Here is a 20,552-nt window from a genome sequence, read left to right as displayed (position 1 = left end):
ACATTTAAAAATAACTAAAAGAGTGTAACTGAATTGTTTGTAACACACAGGATAAATGCTTGAGGGAACAGATACCCCATTCTCCATAATGTGATTATTTCACATTGCATGCCTGTATCAAAACATCTCATGGCCAGGTGCAGTGGCTCACGTCTGTAATCCCAGCACTTTGGGAGGCGGGTGGATTACCTGAGGTCAGGAGTTCGAGACCAGCCTGCCCAACATGGAGAAATCCCATCTCTACTAAAAATACAAAATTAGCCAGGCGTGGTGGTGCATGCCTATAATCCCAGCTACTCGGGAGGCTGAGGCAGAAGAATCGCTTGAACCCAGGAGGCGGAGGTTGTGTTGAGCGGAGATAGTGCCATTGCACTCCACCCTGGGCAACAAGAGCAAAACTCCATCTCAAAAAAAAAAAAAAATAAAATAAAATAAAAATCTCATGTACTGCATAATATATACACCTACTACGTACCCACAAAGATTAAAAATTAAAAATGTTTTTAAAATTTTTAATTAAATTTAAATCAAATAAATTAGTGAGTTTTTAAAAATACTAATACCTGGGTTCCACTTCAAATAGAATAAGAAGCTCTGGGGTGGGCCCAAGCATCTGTATTTTTTTAATGTCCCACCCTAGAAATGCTGATTGAATGGTCCAGAGTGCAGCCTGGGCCGCGGGCTTTTCAGTATTCTTCAGGAGATTCTAATGTGCAGCCAGAGAGACTTGCTGAGGAAAGCCTCCTCTGACCACCCTAAGGAACCACTGCTTCCTCCTCCACCTCCTAACACAGTGGGTCTTCGCCGTGGCTGCACATGGGAACCATCTAAAGAACACTGACAAAGCCCAGTGCCCAGGCTGTACCCCAGACCATTCAATCAGAATTTCTGGGCTCAGACCAGGAATCAGTAATTGTTACAGTTCCCAGAGTGAATGCAATGCATAGCCAAGGCTGGAACCACTGCCCTAAATCCTGCAGTACTTGATGGAAAATGCTTGCCTTCTTGAAGAGGGTCAATCTGCATTGACTGAAACTGCATCTATTTAAAACACATTTACAGCCCATGTTCTACCTCTCAGTATACATATTTGTGAACCGGCCTAATAGTTTACCTGTATCTACAAGACTTGGAAACCCTACATCCCTTTATAATACCCTACACATCACAGGCACTCAGTGAGGAATGAACAGATGAACAAATACATGGAAGGACATACATTTATTTTGTCAGGAACTATCTAATCGCATGGGTGCCACAACTAATGTGCCAGTTTCAAAGACAAGGTTGAGATTCTGCAGCTTAAAAATCATTATAAAATAATAGGTTACTGATCAGGTAGAGGTTCTGACCTCGAAAGCCAAAGGTAGAAACAAAAATAGGATGTTTTACAAAGGTGGAAATGTTTAATTCCAAGGTAAGGCCACAGCTCAGAGCTGTCAGTTTTTTGTGTTTTAGTACATTCGAGAGGGAAACTGTGGTACCAAAAATTCAGTATAGTTCCAACAGCTTTATTACATAGACATAACTTTAAAAAGTAATGCATTGTCCTTGTAGACAACAAAGGATATAAGTAGAGGAAGCTGAGTTCTTCAGAATTTGTTTATCAACAAAAGGCTATTGTTTATCACTTTCAAATACTATTTATTCTCCACAGCTGTTTTTCTTCAGCCCTAGACTCCCACCACAAATTGAATAATCTTAATGTAATCTTTATTTTAATATAGTGCCCAGAGAGTTCCACATCTGATTCAAAAATAGCTTGAGGCATGACCAAGGTTGTTAATTTCTTTTAAAGCTACATTTGATGAGAGCGGGACCAGGGAAAACATGCACGTGCCTGGCGTGTTACTGCGTGTCAAGGCCCATGGCCTGCTCCATGGCTCGAGTGTCCTCTGCAGGTGGTTTGGGAAGATCCAATATGGAGGACGAGGCATCCCTGGGATTCCCAGTAACCAACATCCAGTGGTTCCTTGGTTTTTCAACTCTGTGTGAATCCAGGTATGTGTGAGCTACAACCTCAGCCTCCTTTCCAAAATAGGTGCTGGAGCAAGAGAGAATCAATTGTGGTTTGAAATTGAATAACAACTCTCAATAAGCTGTTATTAATAATTTAATCTTGAAAGCACCTTAAGAAGCGGATTGCTAGATAAAGCCCTAGGGAATCTCTAAAATGGGACATGTTTGCAGGGAGGTTACACCCTATTTGGGCAAAGATTAGGCCGGTAGGATCCCATTAGAACTAAAGTCCTCCTGTAGGGGTAGGATTTGTATGAAAGAAGGGGCTCTAATAGGATTTTTCACACCATTGAAGTTCTATGTGGCGGTATTTCATCAGCAAAGGACATTTTTTGTATGTGCAGCCATACACTATCAATTGAGCTTCTTTGCTTATATTCATGGCCCCCAGCCCCAATCACAGCATTTTGTTGTACCCTGAAATACAATACCTTAAGAAAAGATGCCGGTGGGCTGCCAGTCCCCGATTTGTGTGACAGTGATTGATGAGAATTTTAGCATTTGCCTTAACAGATAAAGAAAATGTGTTATTAGCATTCTAAAATTTTTTTTTGCTTTTAGGGAAAAGCTTCCCTAAAAGCAAAAATTTGGAATTATACTATACATTTATTTCAATTTAGTAGAAAAAAATTATATATATTCACAGTCACGTGCCACTTCACAACATTTCATTTGGCAAAGGACCACCTATGTGACCATAAGACCCTATTTTGACTGTACCTTTTCTGTGTTTAGATGCACAAATACTTACCATTGTGTTACAGTTACCTACAGTATTCAGTATAGTAACATCCTGTACAGGTTTGTACACCTAGGAACACGAGGCTATCCCATGTAGCCTTGGTGTGTAGTAGGCTATGCCATCTAGGTTTGTGTAAGTACATTTATGATGTGTAAATCAAAGAAAATTATAGAGGCGAGTCTCAATTATTTTAAGAGGTTTATTTGCCAAGGTCAAAGATGCGTCCACCAAAAAGAACACAGACCAACAGGAAAAATCGGTGGTCCATGCTTTTTCCTGAAGAGGGTCCGGGGACCTCAATATTTAAAGTGAAAAGAGCGGGTACTTGGGGGAAGAGGAAGAAAGAAAGAACAACAACAACAAAAAAAGGAGGGTAAATAAAAGAGGCAAGCAGTTGCGTTCTTTTGAGTTTTCAGTCAGTGTTCACCAAATACACATTTTACATGTGAGAGGGCGGTAGAGGAATAGTTACGTATGCATTCGTCTTGTGCTCGGTGAATCTGCATTTTTACATAAGATGAAATAAACATGGGGCAGAGGGAGCATTCATATATGCCTTTATCTCAGGTGAGCGGAAGGATGACTTTTTAGTTCTGTCCTTTGTCCCACACTGTGAAGATAAGCTATCACCTTACATTGTCAGGGTAACATTCCACATAACTGTTTTAAGGTAAAGATCTTCCCACAAGGAATTTCCTTGTGGGCAAATTGTGAGGGATGTATGTAGCTTTTTAAATATATATACATATATTTGTAGCTATCCTATTTAAGAGCAAAATGGGAGGCAGGTTTGCGTGACCCCATTCCCAGCCTGACTTTCCCTTTGACATAGTGAGTTTAGGTCCCAAGATTCATTTTCCTTTCACAATGTCCACACAATGACAAAATCATTGTCAGGGTGACCACGATTGCCTAATGATGCATTTCTCAGAACTTATCCCCATCATTGAGTGACACATGACTGTACATATATTTATACACACACAGACACAGAAAAATTTAGATGCCAAACCATAATGGATGGATGAAATACATTATTGTAGATATCTGTATGATGAAATCATCACTCAAAGTTATATTGGAGAAGATCTTTGCCGCACGAAATATGGTCAATGGTGTTATTTAATGGAAAAAAGAAGTATCTTCATGATGTCCTATCTTGTAAAAAGAAATGATAAGCAATGGCTTTCTCTGGAAATGGAACTACTGGTAATTTTCATATTATTTTTTTGCTTTCCTGACTTTTCATAAGTGAACATATGTTTATAATCAGGAAAAATATATATTATTTCAAAATCCTGACTCATGTAAGTTAAAAGCTGTGTAAGAAAGAAAAGGCAGCCCTGCCATCCAGGGGTTGGCCTAGCACTGACAAGTAGGCCTTAGTGCTCTCCTGGGAACAGAATCAACTTCACAGAATGTCCACATCAGACAAGGCTACTCTGTGATCATGAGGGGTCAAAACAAAAACAAGAGCACTCTATAATCATATCTGAACACACACAAAACACAAACATTGGCTAAGCCACTAAATACCAAACACCGGCCTCTCCCAGCTAATATGAGCGACTGACTGCTGCTTCTTTACTAATGACAGCTTTGTCCTCACTCTAGTCTGGCCCTCCCTAGAGATAAGATTTATTGAGATAACCAATGATAGAGTTATCCCCCACTTCCTGACAGCATCCAGTCCAGAGCAAAGCCTCACTTCTCGGGATTCTCTCCAACACCACCCAACCAAAGCCCAAACTCTATAAGCATCCTAACACCCTCTTTCATGCTTCCCCATGGTGTGTGTTCTCCCTCACTGCAATAAGTAATCTACCCAACCTGTTAAACCACAGTTGTTCCTGGTGGTCTCTCTAGCCAGAGGTCATTGACATGTGCAAGGTAGCTCAGATAGGTTTGGGGTTTCCCATTTGCAGATGTGTAACCATGTCTCAGTGAGGCCTGGGGAGACTTTCCTGAAGCCATAAGGTGAATCAGTAATGGAGAAAAGAACTCCTGGTGCCTGGAACACTGACTGCTCCCTTAACCTCTTAAAAAAAACAGCAACAATAACAACATAACAACAACAGTCATGACAACAAGAAACACTTGTGGATGGCTTCTGTGAACCAGGCACTTTTCGAATTAGCACTCTAAATGTACTAACCATTTAGTCTTCACAAAACCTCACGAGGTAGGTACTATTAACACCCCAAATTTAGATAGGGAAACTGAGGCACTGGCAGTTTAAATTGTGGAACTAGAAGGCAATTCTCAGAAGAGCAAAGCTTAGCAAAGGACATCTAAAGAGAATAATTTGTAAAGCCTGTTTCATTGTAGATAATATATATGTCCTCCATGCTCGGAGAAAGAACCTTGTGAAGTCAGGGTCCACCTGGCAGAGGTGAGGGACAGGCATGCTGCATCGGGTGGACTCAGTGGCCTGCAACTGCGGCCACTTCCTGGCCAGTAGCAAGCGAACCCTGGCCATGCTTGCTAATTCTATAGTCAACGCAGTGGCTACCAACACATCTTCATTCTGTCTGCTGGATGCCTCGTGAGCAGGAAAGCCTCTGGCCCTTGAAATAGGGAGGCCTACTCTGTGCCCACAAGACCTCCCACCTTCCCATCAGGACCATGCCTCAGGCTCCAGTCCCATGGGTCCCAGCATCCGGAGAAAATGTTGCACAGTGACAATGAGAATGATGCCGTCCTGCAGGACCACTGCATTGACTATGTGGCTACCCTGCTGTCTCCTTGGCTTCTCCAAGACTCCCTAAGCTCTTTTTCTTTTTCTTTCTTCTTTTTTTTTTTTTTTGAGACACGGTCTCACTGTTGATCAGGCTGGAGTCCAGTGGCACAATCACAGCTCACAGCAGCCTCGACCTCCCAGGCTCAGGTGATCCTCCCATCTCAGCCTCTCGAGTAGCTGGGACTACAGGTGCTCACCACCACACCTGGCTAATATTTATTTATTTATTTATTTATTTATTTTGAGACAGAGTCTCACTCTGTCACCCAGGCTGGAGTGCGATGGTATAATCTTGGCTCACTGCAACCTCTGCCTCCTGGGTACAAAAGATTCTCATGCCTCAGCCACCTGAGTAGCTTGGATTACAGGTGTGTGCCACCACACCCGGCTAATTTTTGTATTTTTTGTAGAGACAGGGGTTTTGCCATGTTGCCCAGGCTGGTCTTGAACCCCTGGCCTCAAGAGATCCGCCCACCTTAGCCTCCCAAAGTGCTGGGATTGCAGGCGTGAGCCACCACACCTGGGCTCAAAGTCCTTAAAAAAATAGTACTTAGCGGAGGCCTTAGCGAAAACAGTGCGAAGGAAGCAGTGTCACAACGCTCATGATCGCACATCAGTGGTTCTTATCCTGATGACAGGGGCAGGGCCTGAGCTTTTTAGAAAGTTCCTGAGGCGATTCTAACGTGCAGCCAGAGGTGAGAAACTCTAGTGCAGGATGCTGCCATGGGGTAGATTAGTACCTCCCAAACTTGCGTTACAAATGGAAAAGAGACAGAAAGTCATAAGGCATTTGAGCTATAAGTCTGTGTGTTATAAATGGAAAAAAAAAGACAGAAAAGAGAGAGAAAGTCATAAGGCATTTGAGCTATAAGTCTGTGTTTTATAGACAGGAATAAATTGCATCCATTTCATAGCATAGGCACCCATGTCTTCCTGATGCTGCACTCACCGGGACGGGGAAGCCTTCATATTCCAGGCGTAACTGGGGGTCAGGGAAGGCAGCCTGCCAGCAGTTCATATGGGAGACCTCATCTGTTAGGTACACTTCCTGCAGCCAAGACCTCTTAGACGATTTCAGGAGGGTCCTGTGGTCACTTGATAAATACAACTGAAAATGACAGTAAGCAGATGCACTAAGTCAGAGCTCTGTGAAAAGCTGGAGAATAAAGAAGCAATTGACTGGCTGGATGGCAAGCACATTCAAAGCAGTTCTCAAAAACTCTGTTCTTACTGATTGTATGAGAAAGCATAATTTTCTTCTACCTTAGATATGCCATCTGGCATGCTGAGACCAAGACACACACACACACCTACACACACTCACATCTCCAACTACTTTTCCTTCCTCTGAATACCAAACTCAATCTTCCTCTCTCCTTCCTACTCCCTGTCCCCTGTTCCCCTTCAGGATATAGGAACTGGACCAATGGGTTTTTCGGTTTTGTTTTGTTTGGAGACAGGGTCTCATTCTGTTGCCCAGGCTGGAGCGCAGTGGCAATCATGGTTCACTGCAGCCTCCAACTCCCGGGCTCAAGTGATCCTCCCATCTCAGCCTCCCGAGTAGCTGGGACTGCAGGTGCACACTGCCATGCCCAGCTGATTTTTTTTTTATTTGTTGTAGAGCTAGGATCCCACTGTTTCCCAAGCTGGTCTTGAACTCCTGGTCTCAAGCAATCCTCCCACCTCGGCCTCCCAAAGTGCTGGGTTTATAGGTGTGAACGACCATGCCCAGCCATGGACTAATATTTTATTTAATATAAATGATGTTGCATTAAACTCATCACATGAAATGAATTAGTCTTCAAATCAATATCCTCACAGCTGATATTCATTTGTGAGCCTTCAAGGTGACCCACACCCCTCTGGAATTGATGTCCATGCTGGAAATTTATGTTGGCTATCTGGCTGCCTGTAACCTTGCCAAGAAACAACCCCCATCCTGCTGAAAAGTCCAAAATGTTAGTCCTTTGCTAGTTCTTCACTGGTTCAGCCCCGCCCTGAATGTGGAGGTAGTTTCTGCATATTTTGACAGGTTTCCAATAAGCACCTTTCCCATGCATGGCTGTGCTGTGAGGCACTATGGGGAAGGCAGAGATGAGTTACTATCCTCATGAAGTTCTCCACCTAGCAGAAGAGGTGATTGAGCACAGAAATGGGAAGCACCTGCATGCACCTTTCTGGTTAGGGAGGTCCAGCAGATTTGCAATGAGCTGTGGGAGGCAGAGGTAGGAGCACAGTGCTTTCCTGGGGGATCAAAAGAGGCTCTGAGGAGGAGGCTGGAAAGCCAGAGGGGGTGAACACAGAGAGGGTGAGGATGTATTACAGAGGGCCTCAAATGCCACAGCAAACAGGCAGAACTTCATTCAAAGGGCAATGGGGAGCCACTGCTGACTCCAGTGAGGATGGGGGTGACCAGACCTGTGCTTGTAAAAGATCAACCTGAAAAACAAATAATAATAATAATAAATTTTGAAAATTAAAATTAAAATTAAAAAAAAAAGATCAACCTGGCAGCACCCTGTCTAGTATGGTCTGAAGTCAGGATAAACTAAAAGGGCAAAACAATGGGGCCTGGGTTGCTGAGGGGCTGCTCTGGGCATGAGAAACAGGCCAAAGTGCAGTATGAAGGGAGAACAGTGCCTAGGAACAGAGGAAGAAACCTGGTAATCAGCTGGACGTGGGTGGGGAAGGGAGATGGGCCCAAGGTAGATTCGCCATTGGCCCTGGATGATGGTGCCTTTCAGAGCAACAAGAAAACCAGAACTTAAAAAGGCAAATAAGGCCAGGTACAGTGGCTCATGCCTGTAATCCCAGCACTTTGGGAGACTGAGGCAGGAGGATCACTTGAGATCAGGAGTTCGAGAGAGTCTGGCCAACATGGTGAAACCCTGTCTCTACTAAAAATACAAAACTTAGCCAGGTGTGGTGGCAGGCGCCTGTAATCCCAGCTACGCAGGAAGCTGAGGCATGAGAATCGCTTGAACCCGGGAGGCAGAGGCTGCAGTGAGCCGAGATCACACCACTGCCCTCCAGCCTAGGCAACAGAGTGAGACACCAACTTAAAAAAAAAAAAAAAAAAAAAGGCAAATACTATCTGTCTCAAACCACAAACTGCCTTGCTCACCTAAAGTAAAACCATAATAAAATCAGGAACTAACCCAGTAGGCCACTATTTCACCAACGCTTCTATGAATGCCCCAGAAGGGTTTGCTAATTCAAAGACAAGAAACCAAAATTCGAGGTATAAGAATTGGGGAAGAGAGAAAATTGTCATCATTTGAAGATTAAATGACTGTCTGCCCAGAAAACATAAAAAAATCAACTGAAAAAACTATAGAATTAATAAGAGTAAGTGATTTCATCAAAGGTGAATATAAAAATCAATAGCCTTCTTATATTTTTATAAGAGAAATTATCCTTTATTCTATCAAATGTTCTATCCTTATTCTATCAAAAGGACCTCTCTACAATAGCATCTGAAAATACAAGATACCAAGGAAAAACCCTTAACAAAATCATTGTCAAGTCCATGTAAAGAAAACCACAAAATCTTACTGGGTGATAGAAAATTTTGCTGAGAGAATAAATGGAGAGACATCTCAGAAGAATAAATATGGCAAAGTTACTAAATACGTGAATTTACTTAATTTTACAATGCCAATCAAAATATAATACCAAGTAATCTTTTCCCCACAGGGGCAGAAGGACTTGAAAAAAATAACCATTATATTTAACTGAGAAATTAATTCCTAACATAATTCAGACAAAGAAGTGTAATGAGAGGCAACTAGCCCTATGAGCTGTGAAGGTCACAGGGCTATGAGCCCTATCATAAAGCTCTAATAATTAAGACACTATAGTCCTAGAATAAAAATAGACAACTGGGCTGGATGCAGCAGCTCACGCCTGTAATCCCAGCACTTTGGGAGGTGGAGGCAGGAGGATCACTTGAACTCAGGAGTTCAAGACCAGCCTGGCCAACATGGCGAAACTCCGTCTCTACAAAAATAAATAAATAAATAATTAATAAATAAATTTTAAAAACTTAGCCAGGTATAATGGTGTGCACCTGTGGTCCCAGCTACTCAGGAGGCTGAGGCAGGAGAATTGCTTGAGCCTGGGAGGTGGAACCTGCAGTGAACCATGTTCGTGACACTGTACTCCAGCCTAAGTGACAGAGTGAGACCCTGTCTCAAAAAAAAAAAAGAAAAAAAAAAGAAATAGACAACTAGGATTTAATGGATCCAAATAGAAAGCTCAGAAGCACAGGGTAGTATATATAGTAATTTAATATATGCTAAGGGAAATGTCATGCACCTGTAGAGAAAGGAATAACCATTCAAGAGATAATAGATATAACTGACCAGTCATCTGGGACAAAATGAGATGTTCACATAAAACCCTTTATCAAAATAAATCCCAAGTTGATTAAATAATAAATGTAAGCAAAAGTCAAATTGCAAACATCTAGAAGCTAATTCAAGTTTTTCTTTTTATCAGATCTCTGAAGCAGTCTTAAAAACGTAAAAGCAATGGAAGGAATTACAAAGAAAAACACTGATACATTTTACTCAAAAATATAATATTAGAACAACTACAATTTAAAAGCCAAGCAGCAAATGGAAATATTAGCAACACATATGACAAAATTTAGTAATCAATGGTATATAAACCCAAATCAATACAAAGGCAAAAAACGGATGATTTGCAGGAGAGAGGAGAGGGAGGGAGAAAGAAAAAAGAAGCGAGAGAGAAAGGAAGAGATAAGGGAAAGAGAACAAACTTAAAATATAGGAGAAATTACAAGTAGTACAATATTTACATATCATTTTTTCTTTTCATTTTGTTTGCTTGTCAAATTAGCAAAGTTTTAAATTATGATATTTAATACAATTAATGAAGCAGTATATGATAATTCTTATTGTTGCTGAGAGTGCAAATTGGTACACCCCATTACAAAAAGAACTCTTTATATGTATCAATACTTTTAAATGTGTTCATATTCTTTGACTCAGTAATTCATTGCCCAAAAATCTATCCTAAAGGTAGAATTCCTAATTTGAAGTTCGAGAGGGGAAGATTTAAGCATTTATACACAAATGCACACTGGAACTTTACATATAAAAGAGAAATATTGGACCAAACCCAACTGCCCAAAAGTAGAAGAAAGACTAGGTAAATTATGATACCGCCACACAATTATATCTTATACTCTCATTAAATGATTTTGTCATTTTAAAAAGCTTTAAAAATGCTATTTTAGAAAGAATAACCTATCTGTATATTTATCTAAGTTTTAAAAAAATACATAGGAAAGTAAAAATAAACCAAAATGTTAATGGTGCTAATCTCCGGTTAAGAAATGGTAATTTACTCCCTTTTTTCAGTAAGTCAATGTTTATCAGGCTGCAACTTACCATCTGTGGGGTGTCAAAGTTTAATTGGTAGCATCGTTTCTTCTTCTTCTTTTTATTTTTTATTTTTATTTTTATTTTTATTTTTTGACACAGGGTCTCTTTCTGTCACCCAGGCTGGAGTACAGTGGTGCAAACTCTACAGTTTCTACCTTCCGACTTAAGCAATCCTCCCACCTCAGCCTCATGAGTATGTGGGACTACAGGAGCACGTCACCATACCTGGCCAATTTTTTAAAAATTTTTTGTTGAGATGAGGTCTCGCTATGTTGCCAAAGCTGGTCTACAACTCCTGGCCTCAAGTGATCCTCTTGCCTTGGTCTCCCAAAGTGCTGAGATTACAGGCATGAGCCACTGCACCCAGCAGGCAGCATTGCGTTTTCTTAGTGGTATCAAAAATAATAATAATAATAACGCAACATCATATAGTAAATGGATTTTAAATTCAATAAAAAATGTGATATAGTACTAGCTCTGCTACTTGCTAACTGAGTGACTTGAGTCAGAAATCACTTAACCTCTTGGTGCCTCAGTTTTTCCATCAGTAAATTAAAGGTAAAATAGTCCCTACCTCAAAGGCATGTTTGGGGGATTAGGAGAGTTGAAATATGTGAAGCATTTACAACACTGCCTGGCATGTAGTAAGGTAGATTAATACTCACCATCTTATGGATGAGAAACAGGCTCAAAAAGCATTAAATAACTTACCCAAATTCCCATCCCATAGGTACGCATCTGAAATTCAAACCCAAATCTATCTGGTTCTATTACACTTCCTAATCCCCAAGACTCCCTGATTTATGCAAATTTAAGCATCTCATATTGTCCTTACTCCCATACTAAGCAAAAGTCTGATCATCAAAAGTTTAAATAAAAAAATTGTCAGATAATATGCCTTGCTAGCATTGGCAACATTTGACAGGTATCAGATGGTTATTAATGAATTCAATCATTTAATTTACAGGTGGAAGTGGTATAAACTTTTGCTTTTTGCCAGCTGCATTGTGAAATGGTTTTCCTCCCTTACTCTTTAGGTTTTAAGGGTGTAGTTTCTGTAATTTGGGAAGTTAAAAGGAAAGACTGGCTTGGCCCAAAACTGCCTGTGAAAAGCTGCAAGCTGACACCATAGTGAAGTCAGAGGTGGAGCCCATGACTCTCGAGTTCTCTGTCCACTTCAGTAGATAGTTATGATCCCATTTTGGGCAACAGAAATGACTGATCCAAAGTAGATATGCAAAGTGATAACTCACCATTTTGTTGTCAAATCCTCCTGTTATCCCCAGGCAAAAGTCCTGCCCATATCTAAGGACTTGACCAGTGGCATCTCTGTGTACACTGTCAGTGGACAATAAGTATAATGTAAATGTAAACTCTCCATATTAGAATCATTCTATGACTCTATTTTTTATGCATGCAATTTTGTTTATAATCAGTTTTTTTTGATAATTTATATTCACATACTGTAACTGAATTAGGTAATTAAATAAAAGGTGTTTTCTTTTGGTCTTAAAATCCAGCTAGCACCCTACTCCCTGCCCTGCACCATGGCTAGCACACAAAGCATCCCCACTTTGTGAGCCTCTGGTTAGAGTAAACTAAGCATATCTTGCTAATGTATACTAAGGAACTCTGGTCAAGTGCATTGACATGTTCAGAGAGAACCAAGGTAACACATTTGTAGACATTTAATACAGTTCCCTCTTAATCCTTCAGGAAACAGAGGTTGTGATCAATTTTTAGTTGTCTTAACATATGTATTCAAAGGAAATCTAAATTAGAACTTGAAGAACTGTCTATATATTCTTTTTTTTACCCCAGGCTGGAGTTCAGTGGTGCAATCTTGGCTCACTGCAACCTCCACCTCACAGGTTCAAGTGATTCTCATGCTTCAGTGACACAAGTAGCTGGAATTACAGGAGCCTGCCACCACGCCCAGCTCATTTTTTGTACTTTTTGTAGAGATGGGGTTTCGACATGTTGGCCAGGCTGGTCTAGAACTCCTGACCTCAGGTGATCTGCCTGCCTTGACTTCCCAAAGTGTTGGGATTACAGGCATGAGCCACTGTACCTTGCCTGGGTCCATATATTCTTTCAATGCTTACATTGCTGTCATACCAATTAGTAATAGTTTTTAATTGTGATCATGTATCTATTTCTTCTCTAAGGATTTAATTGTTCATTTTCAAAATCTCTTCAAATACATTTTTAATGGACAGTTAATTTTAAAAGAGCAAATCCCATCTAGTGCCACACTGTATTAAACTACACGTTTTTATTGTAAAAAAAACATAGCCATATTAAGAACAATGAAAACACTCAAATGAGCTCAAAAAGTTCCAAAATGTTATAGGGAAAACCTACTTTGCTTCCAGGCAGAATATGGATTTAATTCCCTGGATCCTATACTCATGATTTAAGCATTTTGAATTGAACACAATTATCCTGCTGTCTAAGGTAAAAAGAGATTGTAAAGTTCCTTTGACAATAATTCTTAAGGTAAGCAAAGCAAGATGAAAATCACGAAAAATGTTCACAAAACCTTTCCCTCCACTCAGTGGCTCCAATACCCAGGAATCTTTAAGCTACAAGTGAAACATATTTATGATGAAAATGAACTGAAAATTAAAGTCTCTTTACCTCAAAATGATAAACGTGTTTCTGCCAATTGGGGTCTTGGCTTGAACTGCACTCAGGCCACAGGGTACCTCTAATTCGTCTTTCAGATGGGACTGAATTTCATCTGGAGTCATACACAGGCTCAGGTCCCCACGCAGAAACACATCAGCTTCTGTGTCAGGATCATCAGGATTCACAAGCATCACTTTGTCACCGTAATGAATATAGCCATCTTCAGTTACGGAAAGTTGCATCTACAATTTTGATAGTAGTTTATTACATAAACCATGCAATTCCTCAACAGTTACTGCCACGGCAATTTTCTTCCTTCTTGGACTAGTACCCATTTCATTCAGGATTTCACTTGGATTCCCTCGAACCCTTAGTTCCTTCTTCCTTTCCCTTCCCCTTTGCCAAGGCAAAGCTGCCAATAATTCCAAATGAAGTCGAATAAAGCTGGTTAAAATCACATGGATTTACTCATTACTCTAGAAATTCAACATTCATTGAAAAATTTGTCGATTACCAACTAAGGGGCATTTTACTTATTTACATATTAACTCATTTATTTCTTTATTTGTAAAATGCAGGTAAACATGATTTAGGGCAGACTTTATGTTTCTAAAATCTTAGAAGAATTTAAAACATTGCAAATTCTGTTTTTAAAAACTGTTATTTTCCAAATGGTAACTCAGTTATGAAATTTTTTTCTTGCTTAACATATACTCACACCAAGTTCGACAGAATTTTGAAAACAATGTCTGAATTTAAAGTTACCGGTCTCAATAAACATACGTGTGCATGTGTCTTTATAGCAGCATGTTTTATAATCCTTTGGGTATATACCCAGTAATGGGATGTCTGGGTCAAATGGTATTTCTAGTTCTAGATCCCTGAGGAATCGCCACACTGACTTCCACAATGGTTGAACTAGTTTGCAGTCCCACCAACTGTGGCACTATTCACAATAGCAAAGACTTGGAACCAACCTAAATGTCCAACAACGATAGACTGGATTAAGAAAATGTGGCACATATACACCATGGAATACTATGCAGCCATAAAAAATGATGAGTTCATGTCCTTTGTAGGGACATGGATGAAGCTGGAAACCATCATTCTGAGCAAACCATCGCAGGGACAGAAAACCAAACACCGCATGTTCTCACTCATAGGTGGGAACTGAACAATGGAGAACACATGGACACAGGAAAGGGAACATCGCACACTGGGGCCTGTTGTGGGGTGGGGGGAGGGGAGAGGGATAGCATTAGGAGATATACCTAATGTTAAATGACGAGTTAATGGGTGCAGCACACCAACATAGCATATGTATACATATGTAACAAACCTGCACGTTGTGCACATGTACCCTAAAACTTAAAGTGTAATAAAAAAAAAAAAAGTTACCGGTCTCAAGAGATTCTGTTTTAGTCTTCTACTTCTCTGTATGAGAAGTTTCCCCTTGTCTCTCTTCTCTAAGAAGTCTTTCATGAGCTCCTAAACAGAAAATCAACAAAAGTAGCCCTGAATAATATAGATGTTAGTATTAATAACTTTTAGGTCAGAAGCTCTTCCAAGTTGAAAAAGCAAAATTTGAGCACAAAAAAAGTGATGTGAGCATAATGGGAATGATGGAACGTTTTTAGCACTACTTTAATATTTTTACTACATTATAGAATGTTTAGAAAAATGAGAAAGGCAAAACAAAGAAAAAGAAACATCACCAGTAATTACTCCAGCCAGATACCATCCTGAATGACATTTGGAGGCCATGTCTCCCCTGCTGGGGTTTCCCTTGACTGTGATGACTGACACTAGAAAGTTCACCCCTCCCCAATCTGACCCGTATACGAATGGCTCAAAGCCTTGTTAAGACCACCCTTGGGAGAATATGAGGCAGTGAGTACAACGTCAATAAAAGGAATACTCAGGGTCATTTAAGAGGGCAAGTGTGGCAGGGTTGGAGTGGGGAGGGATATTATTTCTACCTAGAACCTGTGTCCTCACCTGGCCCGCAGCCTGAGACTGTAAGACTCTAAGGAATACGGGGGACTTAGTGGGGCTCTAGACTAAGCGGGAGACACAGGCCAGGGGCTTGAGAGTCAAGGCGTCTGACTTTGGGAGGCCAAGGGACCCAGAGAAAGAAAAGTCAGGGTGATCGGAGTAGAGGTCAGTGAGACCTGGGTTTGCAGTTCGGCAGGTGAGATTCCTTGGGAGTTTAGAGAAGTGGAGGATTTTAGAGGTATTCGCTGTATGCTGGGAGAGAGAGGAGGCTTGAGGCCCTCAAAGTAGGAGATTGAACTTAGAGCAGGGTCTGGGAGTTCCTGAGCTGCGGGTCTGCGCCTGGCCACACCCTGCGTACCTCCTCCAGGTAGACATCCTCATTCCAGTTGCCTATCCGGACTCCCGGACCATACACGTTCTGCGCCATCGCTCCCTGCTGTTCAGCAAGTGGGCCTCCCTCCGACACCATGCGTTAGCGTGGCGCGTCGCCATGACGACCCGGCCCCAGGCGATTGGTCAAGGTCTGGGACCCTGCTGGCCAATAAGCGACAGCGCGCAGCCTCGCCCTGGGGCGGGAGATGGGGCGTCTGGGTCAGCGGCTGTCTGTGGCCCTCCAGCCCGCCCCACTTCCACCTCTTAGATTTCCTTAACTGCAGGGTGGGCGAGAGGGAAAACCCTGGCTGACAAAGTGCTTCCGAGAGAGAAATTTAAAGCTTTCTTTCTATTAGAATCTAACCGAAAAGTGCTATCGAGTACCCCTTGCTTGTCGAGGCAACAAAGAGGAGCTTTTAAATGGAAGCACGGCTTGCTTGCAGCCTATTTTTTGTAATCAGCAGCAGCAGCAGCAGCAATTTCGCCCTAATCATAAAACAATACCTGCTCAATGTAGACATTTGGAAACCAAAATCGCCTAGAAAGAAGAAAGGAAAATTAATAATTTCAGGGCCTTAAAAGTAAGAAATATACCATGTTAGTATATTTCTGTTTATAGGTTTCTGAGGTTGTCCATATTTTTGCGGACTTGACAGCATCCTCCCTCCCTCCCTTGCTCCCTCCTTCCCTGGGTCTCAAAGTTAAAGGACGAACCTGTGATTTGCAGGAACTCTTAAGAAAACCAGACTCTGCTGTAGCCAGCATTAATAAAACAAAATATTATTTTCTGGGGAGGGGAGGGATACCAGTTACTGTAGGACTACCGGAGGCTTGATGCGGATTGAATGCATTCAGTAATTTACCTGTATTTAGTGTCTAGTAAGACATGACTGAAATGGAAGACAGGAGCCTTCGCTCCCTTCAGCAAACCCAGTCTAAAAGAAAAGATAGTTCACGAAAACGAATTACTTAAGGATGACTGTGGAAAAATGCAATTAAAGATGTGCTGATGGGCTGGCGTGATGGCTCAAGCCTATAATCCAGCACTTTGGGAAGCCGAGGCAGGAGGATCACTTGAGCCCAGGAGTTCTAGACCAGCCTGGCCAACATAGTGAGACCCCATCTCCAATTTAAATATATATATATATATATATATATATATATATATATATATATATGCTGATGAAGGGCCATGGACTTGAAGGATCCTTTCTGCCTTGAGGAACTGTGAGAATGGGAATTGGATGGCCTTTGAGTGATGGGAGAGGGGCTGCTTTGGAGCTGAACTGGGAAGGATTTGAACTGGCAGGCTGAAGTGTAAAATAAAAATAGGAACATTCCCACATACTGATGAATCCACCAGCTCTGTCAATATATCACTACATTCGAGGATACTTCTGAAGGACACATAGGACAAAGCAGTTAGATCAGATAGTATACCACTAACTGCATTTGATAAATTCAGAAACTGAGACTCAAAGAAGCTAGCAGTCTAAATTCAAACTGCTAAAAGTTGCTCAAAGAAAGGACTCAATCCAAACTTCCTGACTCCAAAGTCATGTTTGTTTGTTTTTCCTTTTAAGTATTTTTCATATTCCTCATAAAATCAAGAATAAAACAAAGCAGCTCTAGTCTCTACATTTTTAACAAGGTTCTAATGATTGGGTCATTCAGTAAGTCCTTACACTGATACAGCTGTGCTCCCACCTACTTCCTTAGTGTTATTTTTGACAAGTATACTACATTTCTATATATAATAGACCCAATAATACAATTATACATAGTGTTTTATACAATTGCTTTAAATCACTCAGGAGAAGAAATATCTTTATTGGTGCTCTATGGTATTTTTCTATGAACGCAAATTACTGCTTGGTGTTGTTTTCAACCTGAATAACTTCCTTTCATATTTCTTATAAATCAGGTCTGCTAGCAACACACTCTCTTGGTTTTTGCTTACCTTAATTTTTATAAGATGCTTTTTCTGGATACATGATTCTTTGTTGATAGTGTTTTTTTCTTTCTTTCAATATTTTAAATATGCCATCCTACTACCTCTGGACTCACTTATTTCTTTTTCTTCCAAGACAGAGTCTCACTCTATCAACCCGGCTGGAGTACAGCAGCACAATCTCGGCTCACTGCAACCTCTGCTTCCCAGGTTCAAGCAATTCTCATGCCTCAGCCTCCTGAGTACCTGGGACTAAAGGCATGTGCCACCATGCCTGGGTAATTTTTGTATTTTTAGTAGAGATGGGGTTTTACCAGGTTGGCCAGGCTGGTCTTGAACTCCTCACCTCAAGTGATCGGCCCTCCTCAGCCTTCCAAAGTGCTGGGATTACAGGCATAAGCCACTCTGCCCAGCCATGGCCTCCATTATTTCTGATGAGAAATCAGCTATTAATCTTATTTTGCTTCCCTTACACATACTCTTGCTGCTTTCAAGATTTTTTTTGTCTTTGTCTTTTAACATTTTAACTAGATATATTTGGATATTGACCTCTTTTCTTTTATCCTGCTTGAGCTGCCTGAATATGTAAATTAATGCTCTTTTCATCAAATTTGGGGAATTTTCAGGCCTTATTGTTTGGAATATTTTTTCTGATCCTTTGTCTGTCTTCTGTCTTTATGAAACTCCCATCATGTGTATATTGATGCACTTACTGATATCCTGCATTCCTCCAAGATGCTATTTGTTTTTCTTCATTTTTTTCTCTCTGTTCTTCAGATGGCATAATTTCTATTAATTTGTCTTCAAGTTTGCAAATTTTTGTTTTGCTGGCTCAAACTAACTGCTGTATTCCGCTAGTGAGTTTTTTATTTTGGTTATGGTACTTTTCAACTACAGAATTTACATTTGGTTATATTTTATAATTTCTCTCTATTGATATTTTATATTTCATAATGAAACACTATCATCATACCTTCCTTTAATTCTTTAATCATGGTATCCCTTAGTTTTGTGAACATATTTATAATGGCTGCTTTGAAGTCTTTGTCTGCTAAGTCCAACATCTGGGCTCTGTCAAAGGCAGTTCTGTTGACTTTTTTGTTTGTTTGTTTTTTATCTTCTTTCTGTCTGTGGGTCACAGTTTTCTGTTTCTTTGCAGGTCTCATGATTTTTTGTTGAAAACTAGACATTTTAGATACAGGAATACATCATTTTATTGCAATTCACTTTATTGCACTTTGCAGATATTTATTTATTTATTTATTTTTACAAATTGAAGGTTTTTGGCAAGCCTGCATCAAGCAAGTCTGTTGGAGCCGTTTTTCCAACAGCATATGCTCACTTCACGTCTCCGTGTCACATTTTGGTAATGCTCAAGATATTTCAAACTTTCTTATTATTATATCTATTATGGTGATCTGGGATCAGTGATTTTTGATGTTGCCATTGTAGTTGTTTGGGGCACCATGAACCATGGGCATATAAGATAGCAAATCCAATCAATAAATGTTAGGTGTTCTGACTGCTCCACCTACCAGCCATGTCCCCATCTCTCTCCCTCTCCTCAGGCCTTCCCAGTCCCTGAGACACGACAATATATAAATTAGGACAATTAATAACCCTAAAATGGCCACTAAGTGTTCAAGTGTTCAAGTGAAAGGAAGAGCCAAATGTCTGTCTCTGTTTTGTTTTTGTTTTTGTTTTTGAGATGGAGTCTCACTCTGTTGCCCAGGCTGGAGTGCAGTGGCACGATCTTGGCTCACTACAACCTCCACCTCCCAGGTTCAAGCGATTCTCCTGCCTCAGCCTCCCAAGTAGCTGAGACTACAGGCGCATGCCACCACACCCAGCTAATTTTTTGTATTTTTAGTAGAGAGGGAGTTTCACCATGTTAGCCAGGATGGTCTCACTCTCCTGACCTTGTGATCCACCTGCCTCGGCCTCCCAAAGTGCTGGGATTACAGGCGTGAGCCAAGTCTGTCTCTTAAATAAAAAGCTAGATATGATTAAACTGAGTGAGGAAAACATGTCAAAAGCCAAGATAGGCTGAAAGCTGGGCCTCTTGCATAAAGCAGTTAGCTAAGTTGTGAATGCAAAGGAGAAGTTCTTGAAGGAAATTAAAAGTGCTATTCCAATGAAAACACAAATGATAAGAAAGTAAAACAGCCTGTTGCTGATATGAAAAAAGTTTTACTGGTCTAGATAAAAGGTCAGACGAGCCACCACATTCCCTTGAGCCAAAGCCTAATCCAGAACAAGGCTCTAATTCTTTTCAAGTCTATAAAGACTGAGAGAAGGTTTAAGGAAAAAGCCATCTTCATAACATAAAACTGCAAAGTGAAGCAGTAAGTGCTGATGTAAAGGCTGCACCAAGTTATCCAGAGGATCTGGCTAAGATCATTGATGAAGGTGGCTGCACTAAACAACAGATTTTCAATATAGGCAAAAAAAAAGCCTTACATTAGAAGATGTCATCTAGGACTTTCACAGAGAAGAAAGTTAATGCCTGATTTTCAATGTAGGCAAAAAAAGCCTTACATTAGAAGATGTCATCTAGGACTGTCACAGAGAAAAAAGTTAATGCCTGATTTTCAATGTAGGCAAAAAAGCCTTACATTAGAAGATGTCATCTAGGACTTTCATAGAGAAAAAAGTTAATGCTTGCCTTCAAAGCTTCAGAGAACAGGATGA

The 20,552-nt window shown here is 40.6% G+C and overlaps 1 protein-coding gene across 2 annotated transcripts; it reads right to left on the bottom strand.

Moving 5' to 3' along the window:
- Positions 1-1,495: 1,495 nt before the first annotated feature.
- On the bottom strand, positions 1,496-16,433 carry CFAP161 (cilia and flagella associated protein 161). 2 transcript variants are annotated; one of them, XM_055363647.2, is made up of 7 exons: positions 16,415-16,433; positions 14,942-15,031; positions 13,553-13,785; positions 12,166-12,250; positions 6,451-6,609; positions 2,451-2,524; positions 1,496-2,044 (listed from the first exon to the last, which is right to left on the bottom strand). In XM_055363647.2, exons 2-7 carry the CDS (start codon positions 15,023-15,025, stop codon positions 1,849-1,851), a joined length of 831 nt encoding a protein of 276 aa, XP_055219622.2. In that variant the 5' UTR covers positions 15,026-15,031; positions 16,415-16,433; the 3' UTR covers positions 1,496-1,848. The 2 variants fall into 2 exon arrangements, with proteins under 2 accessions (XP_055219622.2, XP_004056706.3); XM_004056658.4 differs by lacking the exon at positions 16,415-16,433 and adding an exon at positions 15,897-16,045.
- Positions 16,434-20,552: the final 4,119 nt, after the last annotated feature.

This window comes from Gorilla gorilla, chromosome 16 (genome assembly GCF_029281585.2).
Source record: "Gorilla gorilla gorilla isolate KB3781 chromosome 16, NHGRI_mGorGor1-v2.1_pri, whole genome shotgun sequence".
Taxonomy (NCBI): domain Eukaryota; kingdom Metazoa; phylum Chordata; class Mammalia; order Primates; family Hominidae; genus Gorilla; species Gorilla gorilla.
This window is presented reverse-complemented; position numbering and strand designations above follow the sequence as displayed.

What these genes read in the sequence shown, in the direction of transcription:
- CFAP161 (XM_004056658.4), bottom strand. Translation starts at nt 16,007, where the DNA reads ATGGTGTCGGAGGGAGGCCCACTTGCTGAACAGCAGGGAGCGATGGCG. An exon ending in AACAGAATCTCTTGAGACCG is followed by an intron (nt 13,786 to 14,941) that starts GTAACTTTTTTT and finishes TCAAAATTGTAG; the next exon opens with ATGCAACTTTCCGTAACTGA. An exon ending in GAGGATTTGACAACAAAATG is followed by an intron (nt 6,610 to 12,165) that starts GTGAGTTATCAC and finishes TGTCATTTTCAG; the next exon opens with TTGTATTTATCAAGTGACCA.